Source organism: Sander lucioperca, chromosome 9, assembly GCF_008315115.2.
Source record: "Sander lucioperca isolate FBNREF2018 chromosome 9, SLUC_FBN_1.2, whole genome shotgun sequence".
NCBI classification, from domain to species: Eukaryota; Metazoa; Chordata; class Actinopteri; order Perciformes; family Percidae; genus Sander; species Sander lucioperca.
The window spans coordinates 25,007,535-25,028,802 of NC_050181.1; the positions used below are offsets into that span (position 1 = coordinate 25,007,535).

At 40.4% G+C, this 21,268-nt stretch overlaps 1 protein-coding gene and 4 non-coding genes across 5 annotated transcripts in view; 4 read left to right on the plus strand and 1 right to left on the minus strand.

Annotated features, from left to right (window-relative positions):
• LOC116043951 (double-stranded RNA-specific editase B2) overlaps positions 1 to 14,957 on the minus strand; it is a 64,778-nt gene extending 49,821 nt beyond the window's left edge. The window contains exon 1 of the mRNA XM_031290985.2: positions 14,671 to 14,957. Coding sequence (XP_031146845.2) covers positions 14,671 to 14,773 — 103 coding nt within the window. The 5' untranslated portion in view covers positions 14,774 to 14,957. The remainder of the gene's footprint in view (positions 1 to 14,670) is intronic.
• trnas-uga lies at positions 1,278 to 1,359 on the plus strand. The gene has a single exon. It is a non-coding gene; the product is annotated as a tRNA-Ser (tRNA).
• Positions 1,810 to 1,891, plus strand: trnas-uga. The gene has a single exon. It is a non-coding gene; the product is annotated as a tRNA-Ser (tRNA).
• Positions 6,355 to 6,435, plus strand: trnas-uga. The gene has a single exon. It is a non-coding gene; the product is annotated as a tRNA-Ser (tRNA).
• On the plus strand, positions 6,898 to 6,979 carry trnas-uga. Its single transcript has one exon. It is a non-coding gene; the product is annotated as a tRNA-Ser (tRNA).
• Positions 14,958 to 21,268: the final 6,311 nt, after the last annotated feature.

The window sequence follows — 21,268 nt, forward strand, 5'->3', positions numbered from 1 at the left end:
ATCCAATCAAACTCAGCTGTTTCTGTTGCTGAATCCTCACGGGATAATTTTCTGACTGGTCAATCTTTGCTCCTTTGTTTCTTTGAAAATAAGTTGGACACACCCAGGCAATTTAAGAGCCATTCACACCTTATCACTTGACAGCCAGTTGTACTAACCACCCAAATTAAATCTTAAAGCCACTCAAGGTGTGAACAATCCTTCAGAGGTTAAATGCCTGGGACTCCCAATCAGTCAGTCAGAACTGACCATTCACACCTTGTCACATGACAGCCAGGTGAACTAACAAGGCACATTTAACTTGAAAGACCCTCAAGTTGCTAACGATCCTTCAGAGGTTAAATACCTGGGACTCCCCATCAGTTAGCAGTTGATACGCTTAAACATGGAGCGTTCTAGATCAAGGGAATCAATATGCTATGAACAAAGTTCTTGCCAAATCATCTAAAGGTGTCAACTGTACTTGTGAGATGGGCTCCTTTTTGTCCTTTGTTGGAATGCACTGAAATAAAGTATGTCAGGGCTCGGCGGTTCTGCAGTGTAAAACAAGACTTTCTTTTTAAGTTGTGATGGCGGAGTGGTTAAGGCGTTGGACTTGAAATCCAATGGGGTTTCCCCATGCAAGTTCATACCCTGCTCTCAGCGAGTTCTTACTATAACGACAATGGTTCTGTAGACATTGAATCTACCACGATGCATGGTTCCAGTATGTTTACACCAAAGATCCAATCAAACTCAGCTGTTTCTGTTGCTGAATCTTCACAGGATAATTTTCTGACTGGTCAATCTTTTTTTCTTTGAAAATAAGTTGGACACACCCAGGCAATTTAAGAGCCATTCACACCTTATCACTTGACAGCCAGTTGGACTAACCACCCAAATTAAACCTCAAGGCCGCTCAAGGTGTGAACAATCCTTCAGAGGTTAAATGCCTGGGACTCCCAATCAGTCAGTCAGAACTGACCATTCACACCTTGTCACATGACAGCCAGGTGAACTAACAAGGCACATTTAACTTGAAAGACCCTCAAGTTGCGAACGATCCTTCAGAGGTTAAATACCTGGGACTCCCCATCAGTTAGCAGTTGATACACTTAAACATGGACGTTCTAGATCAAGGGAATCCATATGCTATGAACAAAGTTCTTGCCAAATCATCTAAAGGTGTCAACTGTACTTGTGAGATGGGCTCCTTGTTGTCCTTTGTTGGAATGCACTGAAATAAAGCATGTCAGGGCTTGGCGGTTCTGGAGTGTAAAACAAGAACTTGGTTTCAAGTTGTGATGGCCGAGTGGTTAAGGCGTTGGACTTGAAATCCAATGGGGTTTCCCCGCGCAGGTTCAAACCCTGCTCACAGCGAATTCTACACGAAATAATGTTATCTCTGTTGTTGCCACACCCATTCACACCTTGTCACATGACAGCCAGGTGAACTAACAAGCCACTTTAAGCTCAAAGGCCCTCAAGGTGCAAACGATCCTTCAGAGATTAAATACCTGGACTCCCCATCAGTCAGCACTTGATACACTTAAAAATGGGTCCTTCCAGATCAAGGGCATCAGTATGCTATGAACAAAGTTCTTGTCAAATCATCTAAAGGTGTCAACTGTACTTGTGAGATGGGCTCCTTCAGAGGTTAAATGCCTGGGACTCCCAATCAGTCAGTCAGAACTGACCAAAAGGCATCAGTTTGCTATGAACAAAAGTTGTATCTGATCATCTAAAGGTGTCAACTGTACTTGTGAGATCCTTGTTGTCCTTTTCCAGGGTTCGGTGGTTCTGGAGTGTAAAACAACAACTGGTTTTCAAGCTGCGATGGCCGAGTGGTTAAGGCGTTGGACTTGAACTCCAATGGGGTTTCCCCACGCAGGTACAAACCCTGCTCACAGCGATGTACTTATTTCATTTAAGATCTAATAACTACTAATACTACTATAAAATAGCATACTAACAGCTGCTTGTGCATGATGAAACAAATAATACTCTCATTTGAACATAGACAGTAAAAGAATGGACACAGCGGTGCCACATACTTCGACGGAGACCAGTGAAGTCCCTTTTCCAGTGATAGCTCAGCGTACTACGCAGGCTCAAACTGAGCTTGACGACCTAGATGTGACGTGAGCAACTTGTAAGTCTGGTAGCTGTGCCAAGAGAAATCTCAATCATTCCGAATCTTGCAGTAACAAAGAGCGTAGTTATATGTAAGGAGATAACATAGACACAGGCTAATTATTGCTAAATAAAATGCTAGTTAACATTAGTAATTAAACTTAAACAGCTAATCTAAGTCGATACTGCCTGCAAGCTTCTCCTGACTATACGGTAATTCATCTACTAAGCGACAGAAAGTCGTGTGGTTATGAAAAAGAAAACAAACGTCTGCTACAGGGACATTACGTGAGATACAAGGTAATGGAGCCTTTTATACATTGCCATGTTTCTTTAGAAATAAACAATGGACAAATAGAGTCTTTAAATGCTTCAGATGAAAATTTATTTGCTGTCAAAGTGATGCCAAAATGAATGGGAGTCAATGGAATGCTAACGGAAGGTGATGGCTTGTTAGCCTCCCCATAGGAGATACGCTTTCCGGATGCTTGCTTACCCCCTTGCAATTGAAGGGCACCTTTGGTCACACCAACATACACAGGATATGAGCAAAAAGTGTTTGTACAATGCCTTCCATTACAACAGCCTCTCTAGCAAGGCTTCACAGTCCTCTAGTTTTGGTACTTTAATAATAATATCAAATGTTTAAAAATTAATCTTCATAAAAAATTAATATTTTTATTATTATTAAAGAAAAAACACACAAAATGATCCTGGGGTTCATGGGGTTCATGGGTCAAAGCGGAAACATTGACATTGGCTTTTTGAAAGTCCTCAAATTTCTTTTGAAAACAAACCTTAACTTATGATGTGTTGTACGAATTGTTTCGGTGCTTGAAATGTGTTTTACAACGTCTTTAGGTTCACAAATGTATACAAATATATAATAAAAATAGTAAAAAAAAATGTCTGAAATGAAATATTGTTAAAATTGCTTTTTGAGTAGGAGATTTGTCAAACATTGTTTGGACGCGCCGATGCGTCTTTAGTCCTCAGAGGGTTAATTAAGTTGCTGAATTGAATTGAATATCCTATTGTAAACAAAATCATACAGCAGCCCTTCTCAGCGTTTATGTTAATATTTTGATCTTCCTTTCTTTCCCCTGCATTTATCAGTCAGGTTATAGCTGCTGATGGGGCATCTCAGGCTGGTTGGTTAATTTGTTTATCCGAGGCAACAAGGAAACTGCAGCTGCAGGGAATCAAAGGTTCATGTAAACAACTTAACGTTAATAAGACCTAAACCAGAGTCTAGACAACAATTGATTCAGTAAAGTCAGGATTTTTTTTCACTCGCTTCGGGCATAACAGGTTTGTCTTGGAAAACTGGAGAAGCATAATGGAAATGTACATTGACACTAAGGAAAATAGTAACTAGTAAACTTTAAAATGTTTCCAAATGCAGGGTACCTGCCTTTGAAAACATTGCATGCAACCACATGAGAAGATGTGATTGTGGTGGAATGGCAACATTTTGTGGTTCTTGTCATCCAGCAGCGCTCTGAAAAGCTGTGATGGCCTTTGCCCGTACCTGCTGGCAGTAGGACCGCCAAACACATCCTAACAATCTCCTAATGCTCTCCTAAAGATTCCTAACACTCTGTTAACAATTCCTAACAATTCGTGGTTAAAGCGTTGGACTGGAAATCCAATGGGGTCTGCCCTCGCAGATTCAAACCCTGCTCACAACGTTGTACATATTTAAAACTAATGCTACTAAAAATACCTTAACAATGTATACTTGTTACAGGATCTTTGGTCAAGCCCTTTGTTTCCTGATCAAGACAGAAAATACACAAGTTAAGAGCAAAAAGCAAGGCTTCACAGTCCTCCAGATTTGGGACTTTAATAATCTTAAATGTTTAGAAATGAATCTGCATAAAAAAACAAGACATGCTCCTGGGGTTCATGGGCCAGAGACGATTAAAAAAATGCCCTTGTTGGAAATGCTTAAAATTCCTTCATTTAACCACATTTGCATGCTGCTTTTATTTATTTATGATCTAATTTAATTGTTGCTCTTGAGTGTTTTTGATTTAACTGCAGATCTATATCAAGTATAATTTTATTTCCTGCGCAGTGAGAACAAAGCTTTTTTTTAAGTTTACATCTAAATCTAGTTTAGTGCAGAAACTATCAAATCCCTCTCGAGCAACAAATGTACTAATGATTGCTTTCAAATCAACAGACTGATTTCATTATTTGGAAATGAGTGATGAAAATATTGCCTGAAACATATGGCAATGTGCAATGAAATTGCAGTGAGAGATAATAACAGTGACAGCATTAATCTATGGCAGGCTGTCGACTGCTGACGATGGCCTCGTTTCAACTTGTAATGCCCTCGCCTGCTGCTTTACTGTCACTTTATCAGTTTGAAAGATTGGGTTTCATCTTGTCACTAATTGTGGATTGTATGTGTCCTTGTTGTTTTTCCTTCTTCTTTTAGATTTTATTTAGGAAATCAAGTTCTGGGTAAAGCTACAAAGTTTGCAATCTGCTGCCACAAAAGCCTGATTGGGGACTGTTGAATAAGAAAAGAAACAATCAGCAGTCATTGGTGAAAGAAACTGGAAGCTTAGCATCAAAATGTGTGCAGATTTAAATAGGAAGAGGTTTCAGTGCCAAGTGCACAATAATCAACACCTTCTCATGAATGGGTTTGGGTTCTGGCTCAACCCGTTCTCACTCCGAACTCGTAAAATACGGGCGTTTGGGCAGTGGCTGTAAGCGTCAGAAACGACGAAAAAAGCTTCCTTCAGTGTGTGTAGAACGCACCATGGAGCAACTACGGTAGCGAGTAGTATGAAAGCCCGAAAATCTGCATAGAGAGGAGGTTGGGGTGATGGATGGGTCAAACAACAAAGGACTTTTGTGGTGTCTTAAATAGTAATGCTGTATGAAGAGGAATCCGCCGACACTGTTCTTGATTATAAAAAGGTTTATTACAAGCAAAGATTCAGCATCAATTTTACAAACTCCTGCAGAGAGCTTGGAGAACGACCAACCCAAACCTCAAAATTTGCCGCTCTGCCTTTTCTTTGTGTGGACAAAACTTATATCTCAAGGCATTGAATTAGCATAGGACGTGATTTGTAAGTATACCATTGGATCAGATAACTAGCCAATCAATGCCTGTTATCTGGCACAACTCCAAAAAAGGTATCTTCTGTCTTGGGGGGACCTCTGCTCATGTTAACAATTTCCAGATGTTCTCAGTAAATGTAGAGTAAAGTTCATAGGACTCCCTTATAACAAACCTTTAGGACAAAGTTTATAGAAAGTTATAGAATGGTCATATACTACACTTTCACCCAGGAGACCGGGGATTGTGTCCCGCGTGTCACGTTTCTTTAAACCCAACCGTCCCGTTCTTCTTTTCCTAAACCCAACCGTGCCGTTGTTCTTTTCCTAAACCCAACCGTCCGTTTCCTAAACCCAACCGTCCCGTTCTTGTCCTGTGCGTCATGGAAACGTAAGCCCACCCACGACCTTTTCCTTAACCTAACTGCGTCAAAAGTGAAGCCAATAGTTTGGATAAAGCGTTTAAATATGACGCTAAAGGAGACTTTTAGCGTCAATAACAACGCCAAAGGCACCTGACCAAACGTTCGTATTTTACGCGATGGGAGTGAGAATCTGTTGTCCGGCTACAGAGCTTAGTAAACTGTTGCTCGTTTCAGGGGGCGTTGCTAGTTGAGTTCGCCGACAAAAAGGGAGCGTCATGCGGCAACGACAGTTAAGTTTAGTCACCAAAATGAGTAGTTAAGTTTAGGAGAAAGATCTTGGTTTGGATTAAAGCTATCTCGAGGAACAGGCATGGATTGGCCATCGGGAGCACGCGACCAAGCTGCATGTGCTACACGCCGGTTGAAAGCTTTCTTTTTGTTGTTGATTGGCCCGTAGAGAGAAGAGAGATCACATGATTGGCCCACTTGTGCGTCTTTCATGTGAACACTGGCCATTCATATCCTTGGTCTTTGGCTGACCAGCCCACAGGGAGGAGAGAGTTCACATGATTGGCCCACTGGTATGTTTCTCTCTGGTTTTTCTTCTCATCTGGTCTCTGACGCTTTTCTGGACTTTAAAATAAAACTAAGATAAAACAAAATCTTAGTTCCAACAATGTTCTCCTCTGTCATGCAACACTGTAGAGACTAGACTTCCTTTTAGTCCATTATCACACAGACTCACACATCCCTTATCGATATATGTCTTTATTTTTTTAATAGATCTATAACAGCTGTGATGGCCGAGTGGTTAAGGCGTTGGACTTGAAATCCAATGGGGTTTCCCACGCAGGTTCGAACCCTGCTCACAGCGCTGTAAGTTGTGTATTAAAGTCTTCTTTAATAGAAGATCATTCCAAATGAAGACTATTGAAAATTAGCCTACTTAAAGCTGCACATCCACATGCCTAATGCAACAAAAAATACCAAAATCATATTCTCATTTGAATGGAATCTTTGGTCACACCCTTTGTGTCCTGATAAAGACACATAAGATAAGAGCAAGAATTGGTTGTACGATGCAATCCGCTACAGCAGCATCTCTGGCATGGCTTCATAGTCTTTCAGTCTTGGGACTTTTATAATTTCAAATGTTTCGAAATGAATCTTAAAAAAAAAGGAAATTATTATTCATATTATTTTTTTAAAAAACATACAAAATGTATGTTCATGGGCCAGAGATGATTGAAAAATGCCCAAGTTGGCAGCACTTAAAATTCATTAAAAGCTGCACTTATCACTTAACTTTTTTTTACTTGCGAGAGTGCTTCTAACAGCTGTGATGGCCGAGTGGTTAAGGCGTTGGACTTGAAATCCAATGGGGTTTCCCCGCGCAGGTTCAAACCCTGCTCACAGCGTTGTACATCTTTAATCAAAGATCATTCCAAAATAATATAATAATAAAGAATTAGCCTACTCTAAGCTACTCATGCCTGATGCAAGAAAAAATACCAAAATCATATCCTTATTTACTGAAATAGTCATCTTTGGTCACACCTTTTGTGTCCTTATCGGGAAACAAAACACAAGATAAGAGGACAAATTGATTGTGAAATGCAATCCACTACAACAGCACTTCTGTCAGGGCTTCACAGTTCTCCAGGATCAGCTGGCTGTGTCTCATGTAAACTCATTTATTTGTGACTGAATCATAGTTTTTTATCTCTGTGCAAATAGTTGTTATTGAAGGAAAGAAGAAGAACATCAATATAACAGCTGATTCATAACTTTTGAACACATTACACCGGTTAAATTAATTTTTTTTCTCTCTCCATTTCAGCCAAGCATTGTTTTCCTTCTCAAAATCATTATTTACCCTGTGAGCTGAGAAGGACAACTTAAGTAAATGTATTCCTATTTTATTAAAGCTCGTTTGAGAATGCACCCACTGACTTTCACAGCATAACGCATCAGTGTGTGTGTGTGTGTGTGTTTAATATTCGTATCGCTCACTGTGATAGGACGATCAAATTTAATGAGAGGACCATTAAATAGAATTTACTGCAATTTCCCTAAAACATCTCAGACTGACTGGATGGAAATACATTTACAAAATAGAGATAATCATGTTTTCAGACTTTTTTTTGTCTAAGCAGGTTGTGGAAAGTCACTGCTCAAAATATAAAAAATGAAGAATGAAAGAGTAGCACTTACTAGAGCCCGACCGATATATCGGCGGGATGATATTATCGGCTGATATTAGGCATTTTCCAAACTATCGGCATTTATAATGGCCGATAAATGAATATTTAAAAAATTAAATAAAAACGGACGAAACCCCCTTCAACCATGTTGAGTGTTGGCGTTGCATAGTTTGTCCACCAGAGGGCGCTCTACAACGTCCCTGTTGGCAACACACGTGTTTAACCCTTTAAGTTTCGGATCTTAAGTTTGTATTTTAATACATTTTATTTATCAGAACTTTAATATATTTTGATGTTCATCTGTTCTGTTGTGACAATAAAACAAACAAGTAAATTTTTAAACTGCATTATCATATTATTTTAGTGAGGACTCATAAATTACTACAAATAACTAATGTTAGGGAAATCTGTTTATGTTTTGTTACGCGTTTCTGGATTTTTAAAAAAATATATCAACCGATATATGGGAATATTGGATTTTTAAATCACCAAATAATTGTATCGATATCGGCCTTAAAAAATCCTTTACCGGTCGGACTCTAGCACTTACCCCTCCCTCCCTTATTACTAACACTAAAGTGCCCTTGAGCAAGACCTTTATCCCGTACTGCTCCAGTTAAACCAGTGGTGTCTTGGTAGGTGGGTAGACTATGGCTTTCAACAATCATTTTGAAGTTTTCACTCACAAAAAAACACAGTCCCGTTACTCAAATACTGGACTTGAGTACAAAGTTGACATACTTGTACTTCAATCGTGTATTTCCGTTTCATGCCACTTGTTTTACTTCTCAATAGGAGGGACTTATTTTATTTTTTTACCACCATGACATTTTTACTTTTCAAGTCACTTTACAGATTAAGATTTTACCTGTGGATTCTCAGTCACTTCTGTTTGGACTTGCTTCCTATGTCAGTGAGCTTACAGTGAACTGTATATCTCCACTTTGTCAATAACTCTTTGAACTGTACCTGTCTGCCTTGATTGCCTGCGTTTGAGCCCAAATTCCCCCGTGTCACTAGTCATGTTTACATCAATGTATTTTTATGTGCATTTTGAAGTATCGCATTAGAAAATGTTGATGGAAACGGCAAAATTCTAAAAAACGTCCTCAAATTCGCAAAGAAGTTTTTATGCTGGCTTGAGGTGGTTTTTGCCTTTTCCAAAAAAAGAGTTAATGCGCAAAATGGGAGATGGAAACAGCTTTGCCGAATAAGTGGTGATGTAGTGAACATGACTCACTCACATGGCTATAGTCTCGATATCCATCGGATGGGGGAAGGATCGGGATACGGGTCCCATCCAGTGCGCCGTACACTTGTGGCACAAGCTGCGTAGTGGAGTTGCGGTGCGCTATAGCCTGTGCCTCAGCCACGTCGGGTAAATTGACGAATTGGTTCAACAGCTTGAATCATATCATATGGCCCTGCACACCACAGTGTACGGTTGTCTCGCTGACACCAAATGTCTCTGCCACAAGCCTGTATTCTGCACAGGTGGCCAACTTCTACAATGCTACCTCTCTCCATTTAGCCAAAGAACTTCTCTTCTAAACTTTGATTTAGCAAGCCGGTTTGCAATCTACAACCATGCGTAACGTCAACTTGTGACGAAACTATGCTTTGCGTAGTCTAGTTTATTTGCTCTAAACCAGTTGATGGAAATGCTTCTAATTTGCATTTTCTCATTTTTTTTTTTTTTTTTGCGACATTTTAAAAGCTCGCTTAAAATTCGCTTGACAATTAGATGGAAACATGACTACTGTCCTTCAAATAGCTCTTTCCTCCAAACACGGTGCTGTTTTACGACGGTCCATATTTTGCCTTTGAAGTCCTTTTTTAGAGGCTACAGTCAGGGAACAAAAGTCCGTGGTGTGTACATCACAGATTGCCTAAAAGGCCGTAACATGATTGCCTGTAGCCTCACGTTGCAAGATGAGCACTGATACATATCAATGGTTATTTTTGAGTAGGTATACAGTAAATCTCCCTGCCTATAGAAGGGTATATATATATGCCTTATACCGGCATACAAACACCACTACACCTCTGAGTAAAGCTGCTCATTTGCCAATGGGTCAGAGTGTGGTTTCGCTGTGCAGCTTCAAAATGCAAAAGATCCTGTGACTTGGGCACGTACGTTTTCTGGAAAATGGCTTCTTCCTGAAAAACAGTGCCTCCTTAGTCGTGATATCTCGTACTACATGAGTTGATACAACTGAAAACAGCTAATTAAAGCTGTGGATTTGATGAACGCTTGAACACACAGAGGGGACCCCAAGTCAGAAAGTCAGCAAATGCGGTAGAGGATTTAGTGTCTCATTCAGTTTTCATATTTTGGGGTATTTCTGTTTCCAGTAAAGTTCATAATAGAGATGGACAGGAGAAACAAAAAAAGGAAGAAAAATTATTCAAATACGATGTAGAAAGTTCACTGATTTTCCTGTTTTAATGTAACGTTATGTAGCATATTCAGCCCCAGTGGGGATCAAAACTCAAACCCTGGCAGCAAGAGTTCCCCTCACACTGAGCTGCAGAAGAAATGGGACCCCTAACCCTTGCAGAGTTAGTGTCGCACTTTACCCGCTCAGCATCCCTGCAATTAAGTTAAATGGGCACACAAACCATATTGCTAATGTTTCCATGAAGCCAGAGCCCCAGAGAAGTGTGGAGATTGCAGAATCCATCAGTGAAATTGCACACTGACATGCCCCACTGAGTTTGACTGCACAATGAAGCTCACTTATCCAAAATGCATCCAATATACAGATATGTCCAAACGTGTGACATGTCATCAGAAAAAAAACACTGACAGGCCCGTCACAGAGAGCAGATGTTTGTTCCATGTTGGAGAATCGTAATCCACACTGAAAGCGGGACAACCAAATGTTTTCTCCGACTGGATTTTACAGCCAACAAATACCAGTTAATGACTGTTAAATTTAGACTGAAAAGCCACGCAGAAGGGGATTTTACGCCCAAATGGCAACAACTTCATCCTGTCAGCCGACAACAACTTCATCTTGTCATCTGTACAAAGAGATTAATCCTTATTAACAAAATCATTTCATTATGTACTCAATGGACTTTGTCCACTAATTCCTAACAGAGAGAGTGTTTAGTTGGTCAAATAATATTGCTCACTCTTTTTATCTATACAATTTTAGTTTGGTTTTCTATTTCCTAAGCAGCAGACACACTTCTATGACTTTATTTCAAGCAACAGTTATATTTAACGTAGACAACTAGAAAACTTTACATACTTTGCATGTTTAGTTTAGTGTCTTGCTACTTAAAATATAGTTTATTAAGAACGTTCTGGAGTCAGGACATGGTAGCTTAGCTGAGCATAAAGACGGGAAGCAGGGGGAAACGGCTAGCCCTGGATTTGTACAAAGATACAAAAGGACTTCTACTTGGATTGGTACTTAGTTTTAATAATGTTCACGGTGGAGAAAGCTGACTCTGACAGCTGTACGTCGATCCAAACATTGTCAAGGTGTGTAGTTTTTGGTTAGACCAAGCAGAGAAAAACAGTCTCCGACACAGTCTGTAGCCAGAAAGTAGCGGGTCAGTCTCTCTCCATGCTGTCATCTCTCTTACTCTGTTCTCTCTAGCTGTCTACGCACGGTAAACAATCAATTTGATTGGCTCAATTGAGTGGAGCTATTGCCGTGCTAACTGGATTAACTGTGACCGTCAGATAAAAAACAATGCTCTGTGAAGATTATTCATTCTTATTCATTTATCAGAAGTTAGTCACAGGTTCGGATAGAACCGTCACTTAGCATGGGCCTGGACTGCGGTCCGCCATTCATTTAGCGATGCTCGATCTTGGCCATAATATGTACATCTTAATATGTAAATCTTAAAACGCCAGCTTGGTGTTTCAGAGCTTTTCCAAAACAATGAAGTAAGCCAGCCCAGTGACGGACATGGGGTGTGTGCCAGTTAAGTTCAAATGACCTGTATCTTTCTCTGTGAATCGCTCAAGTTAAATGTCAACATAGCTGAAGACATAGCACTCAGAAGTCAGGAAAAACTGAAAACACATTTCCTTGTTTCCTTTCTCCTGGCATGATTTCCTTGCGTCTCTCCCGTGCTTCATCGGTGGGACAGAGTGAGACGTGAGGAAGGGAAGCAAGTGAAGGAAACGTGGATGCAATTTAACGGAAGTGAGATGCGTCTCTTGCTTCACAGAGATCCCATCTCAATCCTTGCTCCCCGGGGGCAGAATAACCGGCAATTTCCACTGGATGCGGAACGTCTGCGGAACGTCTGCGGAACGTCTGCGGAACGTCTGCGGAACGTCTCCGTCCCAGTTCCGTCAGTCCACAGCCCTCCGGAGCAGATACGCAGAGCTTCTATTTTTGACGGACGACGGAGAGCTCCGCAGCAATTCAGCACAATTCAGATTGTGCGGGACAGGAAGTCGAGCACAGAAACAAAATAAAACATCCGGATACTTTTCAAAATAAAATACACTGTGCTCTGGTCATATTTCCCTGCACTACACCTTGAAAACACAGCACAGAGTTGTTTCCCCTCTACTCTTCTGGATGGAAACAAACTGTTGTTGGTTTTGTGGTTCTGTTTATAGAAACTACATCCTGACCTCGTGGTCGGCTGGCAGCACGCAGACTTTCAGCATCCTGTGGAAATCCACGGTAAGAGCTTTGCGACAGCCTTCACAAAGGAGGGCCAGAATGACTTCCGGTTCAAGCGAGGAGCCAGGAGATGTCAAATCAGAGAGTTGGGATTCACGCAGAGAAACTTCAAACATTGTTGAATAACTGTTGGACGAAGAGGGAGTGCAACAATCACACAACATGAGTTTCCCGCTGCTGTGTATTCTCTTTTGTAAACAGAGACCTCTGCCATTTGAGGAAAAAGATGCCACCTTCTGTTGAGGCAGCTGGCATTAAAGTACTGCTGATTGTTGGACGCATTAGCTGAGTGCATTCTGGCCCTAAAATAGTCACTCCAGCGCTGATGTACAAAAAAGGCCAATGGGTCATCAATGTAAGTGGAATAGGCTTAGCGCACTTTGACTAACCATTGGACGTAATACAAAAGCCATCACAGAGTAATCTGCAGCGTTTACTGCGGATTAGCATGTGGAGAACAATGCCAGTTTAATCCTAAAAGGATGACCTGTTGCCCAGACGACTGTAATTATGATTACCAGGGCTCATGCTGAGACATTGCATTCACACACATACATGATACAGAGTAAACAGAGGGGGAAATGTACAGCGGTTTCAGCTTCATAAGACACTGAAATTCTGTTTCATAGAACGCACAAGAAGTCACGCAGGAAACCAAATACACGCACACATTCTCACACAATATTCACACTTTCACACAGCTAACGACTACTTTCATCGTCGATTAATCTGTTGGTCATTTTCAGGATGAATAGATCAGGTGCTTCAAGGGTGTAGGTTTTGTTTTAATGTTGGGGGGGGACACATTATAACCGGGGGCTCTGGGGGGTCGTCCCTTTACATTGACATTTTGAGCGTCAGAGATATTTAAATTTGTATGCAACAATTTATGCCTTTTCTTCATCACTTTATGGTGCAAATGTCAGTATTTATGTATTCTATATCCACAACGTTCAACTACCGGGATTGCTTCGTTGCCGACGGAAATTCCACCGGATTGTACTAATTTTGGATGTGGATTTCTGAGGACTATGGTTACCTGCTCCTCAGATCTCTGCAGGGTAAATCCAGACAGCTAGCTAGACTATCTGTCCAATCTGAGTTTTCTGTTGCACGACTAAAACAACCTTTAAATGTACACGTTCCACCAAAACAAGTTCCTTCCCAAGGCTATTTTGCAGCGGCACCGTTGCTCCGTCTGGCGCTTAGCACCGCCCCAAGACGATTGTGATTGGTTTAAAGAAATGCCAATGAACCAGAGCACGTTTTTCTCCCATCCAGGAATGCTGTGTGGAAGGTCTGGCACGGATCAATAAAGACATCCCATCAAGTGCAATGGTTCAGCGTGACGCGTCTTCAGTGTAAACCCACATGTCTTAGCCTGCTGCGGCGTTTGGATTAGTTTATAAATTTACATGCCGCATTAACCTCTTTTGAGGAGTGGGTCGCCTTTCATATTTTTTAATAAATATAAATAAATAAATCTACCTTTTCTAAATATTGTGGGGGACATATCCCCTGCACCCCCCCCCCCCCCAACAAAAAAAAAAAAATCTACGTCTGTGATTGTTTGGGCTCAGAAAATGGTGAAAAATGTGGATCAGTGTTTCCCAAAAGCCCAAGATGACGTCCTCAAATGTCTTGTTTTGTCCACAACTCAAAGATGTTCACTTTACTGTCACAGAGGAGAGAAGAAACTAGAAAATATTCACATTCAGGAAGCTGGAATCAGAGAACTTTTAACTTTATTTATCTTGGCATGGAACGATGGATCGCCATGACATTTTGTACATTCATTTCATGTTCCCCTCAGTATGAATCCTAATGACGTTGGCAATCCTCTAACTTCTTTTTAGCACCACCAGGGCGTCGGTATCTTTACTAGGTCCTGAGGTGGGAAATTGGTGGGACAGATTTCCAGCAAATTGAAACTGCCCCCCCCCCCCCGATTACCTATTACAATTTCCTTTACATAAATAAAGACATTTGCACCATAAGTGGATGCAAATTGTTGCAGAAAAATTCACCAGAATGCAGAAAATGAAGTGTTTAACGTTCAAAATTTCAATTGCTCAAAAGTGGAGATCTCAACCCCCCCCCCCCGCCCCTTGCCTGTAGAGGATCGTTTTAAAGATTAAAATAAATCCGACATAATAAAGTCACTGTAAACCACCCACATTAATATGAATTTTGGTATTATGTCAGTGTCACAATCACGTACACTTTGCCTGCTGCACTAACCTTTGCCTTTACACCTCCTCCTCCTCTTCCTCTTGGACTTTCCCTTCAGATCGTGCTCGGACCGCTCCATGTTTCTGCTGCAGGTCCCATGCACCGGTGCCATTCCACAGATTCCCCCTTCTTCTTTTGAATTGAATTTCCCTCTTCTCCTCCTCTGCTGCTTCTTCCTATCTTCTCACTGTCTGAAGCACAAATGCTCAGGGAGGATTGAGAGTGCAGCTCTGCTGTCGGCTACAGTGACTGACTTCTCCCCGCCTGCTGCCGGCTTTAGGAGGAGAGCTGTTCAGACTGTGACATCATGAGGAGAGGAAGAGCTTTTGGTTGGGGCTGAGATTCAGCATCACTGATACAAAGTCACTCTGTTTTTAGCCATGGCTCTGTGGATTAGATTTTTTTATATGGATTTATTTAGCACAAAAAACAATGACACATTTAAGAGACATTCAATTAAAAAAAGGACTTGTGAAGGAAACCCAGAAAACCCTCAGGGGGCTTGGCATGTTGGGTTCCTTACAATTAGTCAAGAAGAACTTTAAGTTTATTTCATTTATATAGCACTTTGGTGCAAACAAGTTTGACGAAAACATAAGTAAACAGGCATAAAACACACATATATAGATATAGTGGGAATGCAACATGATTCAATTAGAAACAAGTTGAGACCCATATTGAAACCCTTGAAGTCAAACAAACAGGAAAATATATACTGTATATACTGTACATACATACACACATACACATACACATACATACATGTATACATGTGTATCAATACATAACATGAAGAGAAATAAAAAACATATAGTCTATGAAAAAGAGGAAAGGAACAATCCAATGAAGAGAGAAAATGAAGTGTGAAGAAAGAGAGAAAAGGAAACGTAATCATGAAAAAACAAACAAAATCAGTTCAGGCTATTGATACAGAAAAATATTTTTCACAGATGTTTTTATTAGATAGAAATGTCGGTCAGTTGGTGGGTCGACCACTTTGGTCCAGACTGAAATATTTCAACCACTATGTGATGGATTCTCTTAATCAATCAATCAATCAATCAAACTTTATTTATATAGCACTTTACAGCAACCAGCAGGTATCCAAAGTGCTTAACATCGAAACCAAGAATAAAAACACATATCATACAATAGAAAGAAAGAACATAGAAAACAGTAAAATCAGAAATAGTTACAAAGAAACAGAAGAACGAAATTGTCACACCACTGCTATGTATTAAAAGCCAGACTAAACAGATGCGTTAGTCTTAAGATTTGTTACACTTATTCATGGTCCTCAGAGGATGAAGTTTTCAAATGTATTCCCCCAACCGACTTTTATTTATCTGATTTTACGTGAATCTAAGTTTTTAGGGGCGGTTGCTCTTGTTGTTTGCAAAATATTTGTTTCGTATGATGAGTGTGTTAAGAGCAAATTAGCAAAGTTCATATCAGTTATCTAAATAACATGTCTGAATCTTACAACAATCATAACCTCATCAATTCTGGACTAGCCACACAGAAACATATGTACCGCATGTCTGTGTTGTGCATGTCGCAGTTATGAATACTGCATGCATGCAGTCATATGCTTCGTTCACACACTTATACACATGTATTAAACGTTAAAGCACACACAAAATGTAGGATAGAAAGAACTCCAGCTGTGTTGTTCCTGCTGCAGAGGAGACAAACTGAGCTTCTGTTGTCATGCAACACTTTTATCTCCTTTGTCTCTCCTGCTTGTTTCTGCAGGCTGCAAAATGAACTTAACATGCCTAAATTATAATGAATAAAACTAAGAAATAGAGTAATATACAATATAACTGCTATATATATATATATATGTTGTATTTTATGTATGCATTTGCTGTGTTATAGTTGAATTAAAAAACATGCTGTGCAGCCAAACCCACAGAAGTTGATTTTAATTTCCATTTGAGAACCCAACGTTTTTTCAAAGACACCAAATATGTCAGGTTAAATTTGGAGAAAATGTGTATGAAATCATACACAACACAGAGTAGAATATGTGAAAGAATAATAATGCAGTCTTGGGTTTTAATACTTTGTTCAATGTACCTTCACAGCATCAATGAAGATCTGATACAGATTATACATGATGCTGTCAGCAGTGTGAATCGTCAAAGTGACTAAAGCTTTCAAATGAATGCAGTGGAGTAAAAAAAGGACAATATGTGCCTCCAAAATGTTGTGGAGCAGAGTATAAAGTGGAAGTCTTAAAGCTACTTAACCCTCCTGTTGTCCTCGGGTCAAATTTGACCCATTTTTAAAAAGTTTCTATATCAAAAATTTGGGTTTGGTTCAACCAAATTGTCAAAAAAAAAAAATAACATGGATGGTTCCATACAACGCTCTTCACAAGTAAAATAAATGATCAGTTCACTACTTTCATAGGATTTGGGTGTTTTATTCAATTTTATAGCAATTTTATAGCATTTTATAGCATTTTATAGCATTTTATAGCATTCAATTTTATAGCAAATTCATAAAAGAATGTTGAAAAAGGTGACAAAAATGTCGGAAAAAGCTTCAAAAACGTGGGAAAAAAACAACAAAAACATTTAAAAAAAACGCAGAAAAATTTGTCAAAAACATCGGAAAAATTGACAAAAACATCAGGAAAAGTGACAAGTGACCAAAACTTTAAAAATAAGGTTGAATTTAAACTTTTGACCCAGAAAAACAAAACGTTGCGTGGTCGACGGGAAGACAACACAAGGGTTAACAAGCAAAAGAGAAAAAAAAAGGATTTTAATTGGCGGGAACATCAATAACAACGACAACAATGGGTATAACAATACAAACAAAGAAACACGTTTTAATTGCCATCCCGATACCAGACCTGCTGCTCCGATTTTAAACTCTCCACTTCACTATTTTGCATCATAATGCCAACTTTGCATAATCTTCCCCACTTTGCTTTTACTCCCAATTAACAGCAGCTGTTTAATCCCTGCCAGTCACCTTCCTCAAATTGATAATCTGACTGCGTTACCTCCAAGCTAAGATCCAAATCGCCCCCTCTGTTTTGCTCCCAAACATCGTTTTATTGTTGCTATCATCACATTTTAATCTCCCCCCCACCCCCCCTCCTCCGTGGCCTTTGCCGTGTTTTGATCCTCTTGGTTTGCAGGTTTCCAGTGACTGACTCCGTCTTCAGAGGATTAGCGAGATGCTGTACCTCTTTGTTTATCTCCAGCTGAAGGTGGCGTGCTGCTGTACCTCTGGGATTCACATTTCTTGTGGCATTTCATTGACTCAGGGGCGATCCTAGGATCAGACCTTTAGGGGGGGCTCAGCCCCTAATGAGAATGTGACACAGATACAGTGCCTTGCAAAAGTGTTAACCCCCCCCCCCCCATTCATTAGCTGATAATCTCTGAGCTAGCTACTGAACAACAACGTCAGATAACGTTTTTTTACACTATAAACACTATGATGGAACTAAACCTGAAACTTTATAAGTCACAGTTAACGACCAATTTGACACAATGTTCTAACATTCAGCAATTTTAGTTGCTTACGTTTCAATTTGTTTTCTGATCTGCGCCATGAAATCACCAACTTCTTCTCTGGGGACTACCAACGTTAAACTTCAAACCGCACTGCTGACAGATTAGACATAGATTCAGCCAAAGGCGTGAGTCTGGCACAACCACCTCTGATTGGCCAACACTACGTTTCTGTTAACCCTTTCCTTGACGGGGTTACAGGTGCATATTGGCGACAGACACAGAGGATATTAAACCTGTTCCAAGCCCTTTGAACCTGTAATTGTTTGTTCCCAGTCACTAACAGACAAGTTCGCAAACTCTCACTTGAAGCACTAATATTGATTAAAAAAATAAACTAAAAGACTAAAAAGGGTCTAAAATCGCCAATGCACTGACTCCTAAAGCTCCACGCGTTCTTTGACCATCGCCCACAGTCTCTTATCACGTACCTTCACTCATCGCGTGTTCGAACGTCGAAGTAAATCTGAGCACTGCAGAGTGAAAGGAGGAATAAACTGAACTCTCCCTCATTGATTTGACTCTCCTTGTGGAGGATTATTCTAATTTGTTGTAATTTGTTGTAAAGTGTTAGGGATGTGGCTGTATTTTGTAAAGTGACAAATATGAAAATAAATGATGCAGCCCACAGTTAGGCTCCCTAACTGTGGATCGTATTAGAGGGTAGGAACAAACAACCTATATCTTCATATGGATGACCTTTGTGTTTGTAGGCCTGTCAAATCTGACTCCAATTTATTAATTCCCGCACCTTCTTACATCAGACTTAAGTTTACCAGAACACAAGGCTCAATCTGAGATGAAGAGTTCAGTTAAGCAAAGTTTACTGAGTCCAGCATAAGAGTTACAACACAGCTGTGGATTCACAAACAGCATCTAAGTTTCCCTGGCAACAGACACTTTAAGTCAGAGCTGGTCCACCAAGATCTCATCTGAAAATGAACTCTGATCTGTTCTCTCCCTCAAGCTTTTATCCATTCCTCATAGGGGGGGGGGTCTTCTTGTTTCTAGACAGAAACTGTTATCTTCAGAGACACACATGCCAAGGTCGTGGCCTCGTGTGGTGCAACGTCCTCTTCCGTTCTCGCATCAGAGGTCACCCTGAGTACTTTTAACCTTCCTCAATGACTAACACAGCTCTTTTTGCAACGAGCACATACACACATTTTGTTAATAAAATATTTCTACACCCATCCACTACCCTAACCTACCAATTATGAGGAACTTGACGCTCTTATACGTTGCTCCCGCCATAATTACTACACCCATTAATGACTTATGTGGCCGTTTTTTTTCGGGGGGGGCGACAGTCTCGTACAAACACATGATATGCAACCCACACAGAAATGTGCAGCAGATGTGATAGAATAATAACATGTCCGTCATCTCCTCCTGCTGTTTCCGGACAAACAAACTGTTAAAGGTGAGATAAAGTGTGCGTGAGACACAACAGAGAGGCTATTACTGCGTCTGATGAAAAACAGAGAGATTGTACTGTATTTCAGCCTGTGGCTAAGATCCCACTGGGCAGACAGAATGAACTGCTGTGTAAAATGAGCTCAACATCGTAGCAAATAGGACACAGCAGCTTCCTTGTGTGCTCCTCAGGCCAAACATTATACTGTACATTAGATCCATCTTACTGTTCCTCTGTGGAGAGCGGCAGCCTGCAGGAGCGCTCTCTCCGGCTGCATGTACAGGATAAATGAAGGCATGTTGTTGTTTTTTTTCTTTGTTTTTTTCCCATATTACAGTAACATTCAATAGAAACACCAAGGGGAAACAGGGGGAACACATCACACAACAGGGAAGAAGAAAAATAAGAGGAAAAATAGAAAATAAGACGCAAAACGCACACAAAAAAAGAGGGGGCAGCTCCACTGTGTGTGTGTGTGTGTACGTGCGTGTGTGTGTGTGTGTGTGGTGTGTGTGTGTGTGTGTGTGTGCGTGTGTGTGTGTGTGTGAGTGCGCGCATGTGTATGTGTGTGTGCGTGCTCGTGCGTGCATGCATATCCATCTATAGTATGCACTTATTAGAAAGTTTAATTATTCTTCTAACTACATGCTCTGGATACAATTTATTCAATTTTTCTATTTGATTTCTGACTGTTAGAGTGAGTTTTTCCCATTTCCAGTGTGTGTTCTATTGTCTTGTACCATGCTCGAAGATCAGGGGTTTCAGATTTGGCTTGTTTCCAAAGGCATGTTGTTGACTCAAAAAAAAAGAAGCCGAAAACTGTGTATTTCAATATTTCGTCATTTTAATTTGGTCACCCTTTATGTCCATCTGTGGGTTTTACAAATATTTAAACAGTGACGAAGCACTTTCGTCTGACTTTGTCGAAGGTAAATAGCTCAATATAATGTTTTCAAATTAGCCTTTTTTTCATTTCTGGAAAAGCAATAGTTTTGGACATGTAAGGTTTTTGCCTGACAGCGACGATATTCATGTTTGTCTGTTTGTCTTTTTCAGCTGTTTCTTCAGTCCACACTTTCTTTGTTTGATTTTGTGTCGTGTGTTTTTTTCCAGTTTTCAAGACGCTGTTGTTTGAATTTTATTTTGATTTACATAAAGCCACTATGCATATTATTCTATGTGAATCTTTCAAATCATTCAGATGGGAGCGGAGTTTGTGTTCTGGGGAAAAACACTTTACAAGAGCTTTACAATTACAGGTAACAGTGCTGCACAGCATTTAGTTACAGTATTATGACTGGGACATTGAGACTTTGCACACTTCATTTTCTTTCTTTCCTTCCAGTCTACTTTCACGTGTGTGTGTGTGTGTGTGTGTGTGTGTGAGTGTGCGTGCGTGCGTGTCTGTGTGTGTGTGTGTGTGTGTGTGCGTGTGTCTCAGTGTGTCTGTGTGTGTGTGTGTGTCTCAGTGTGTCTGTGTGTGTGTGTGTGTGTCTGTGTGTCGGTGTGTGTCTCGTTGTGTCTGTGTGTGTTTCTCGGTGTGTTTGTGTGTGTGTGTGTGTGTGTGTGTGTGAGTGTGCGTGCGTGCGTGTCTGTGTGTGTGTGTGCGTGTGCGTGTGTGTGTGTGTGTGTGTGTGTGTGTCTCATTGTGTCT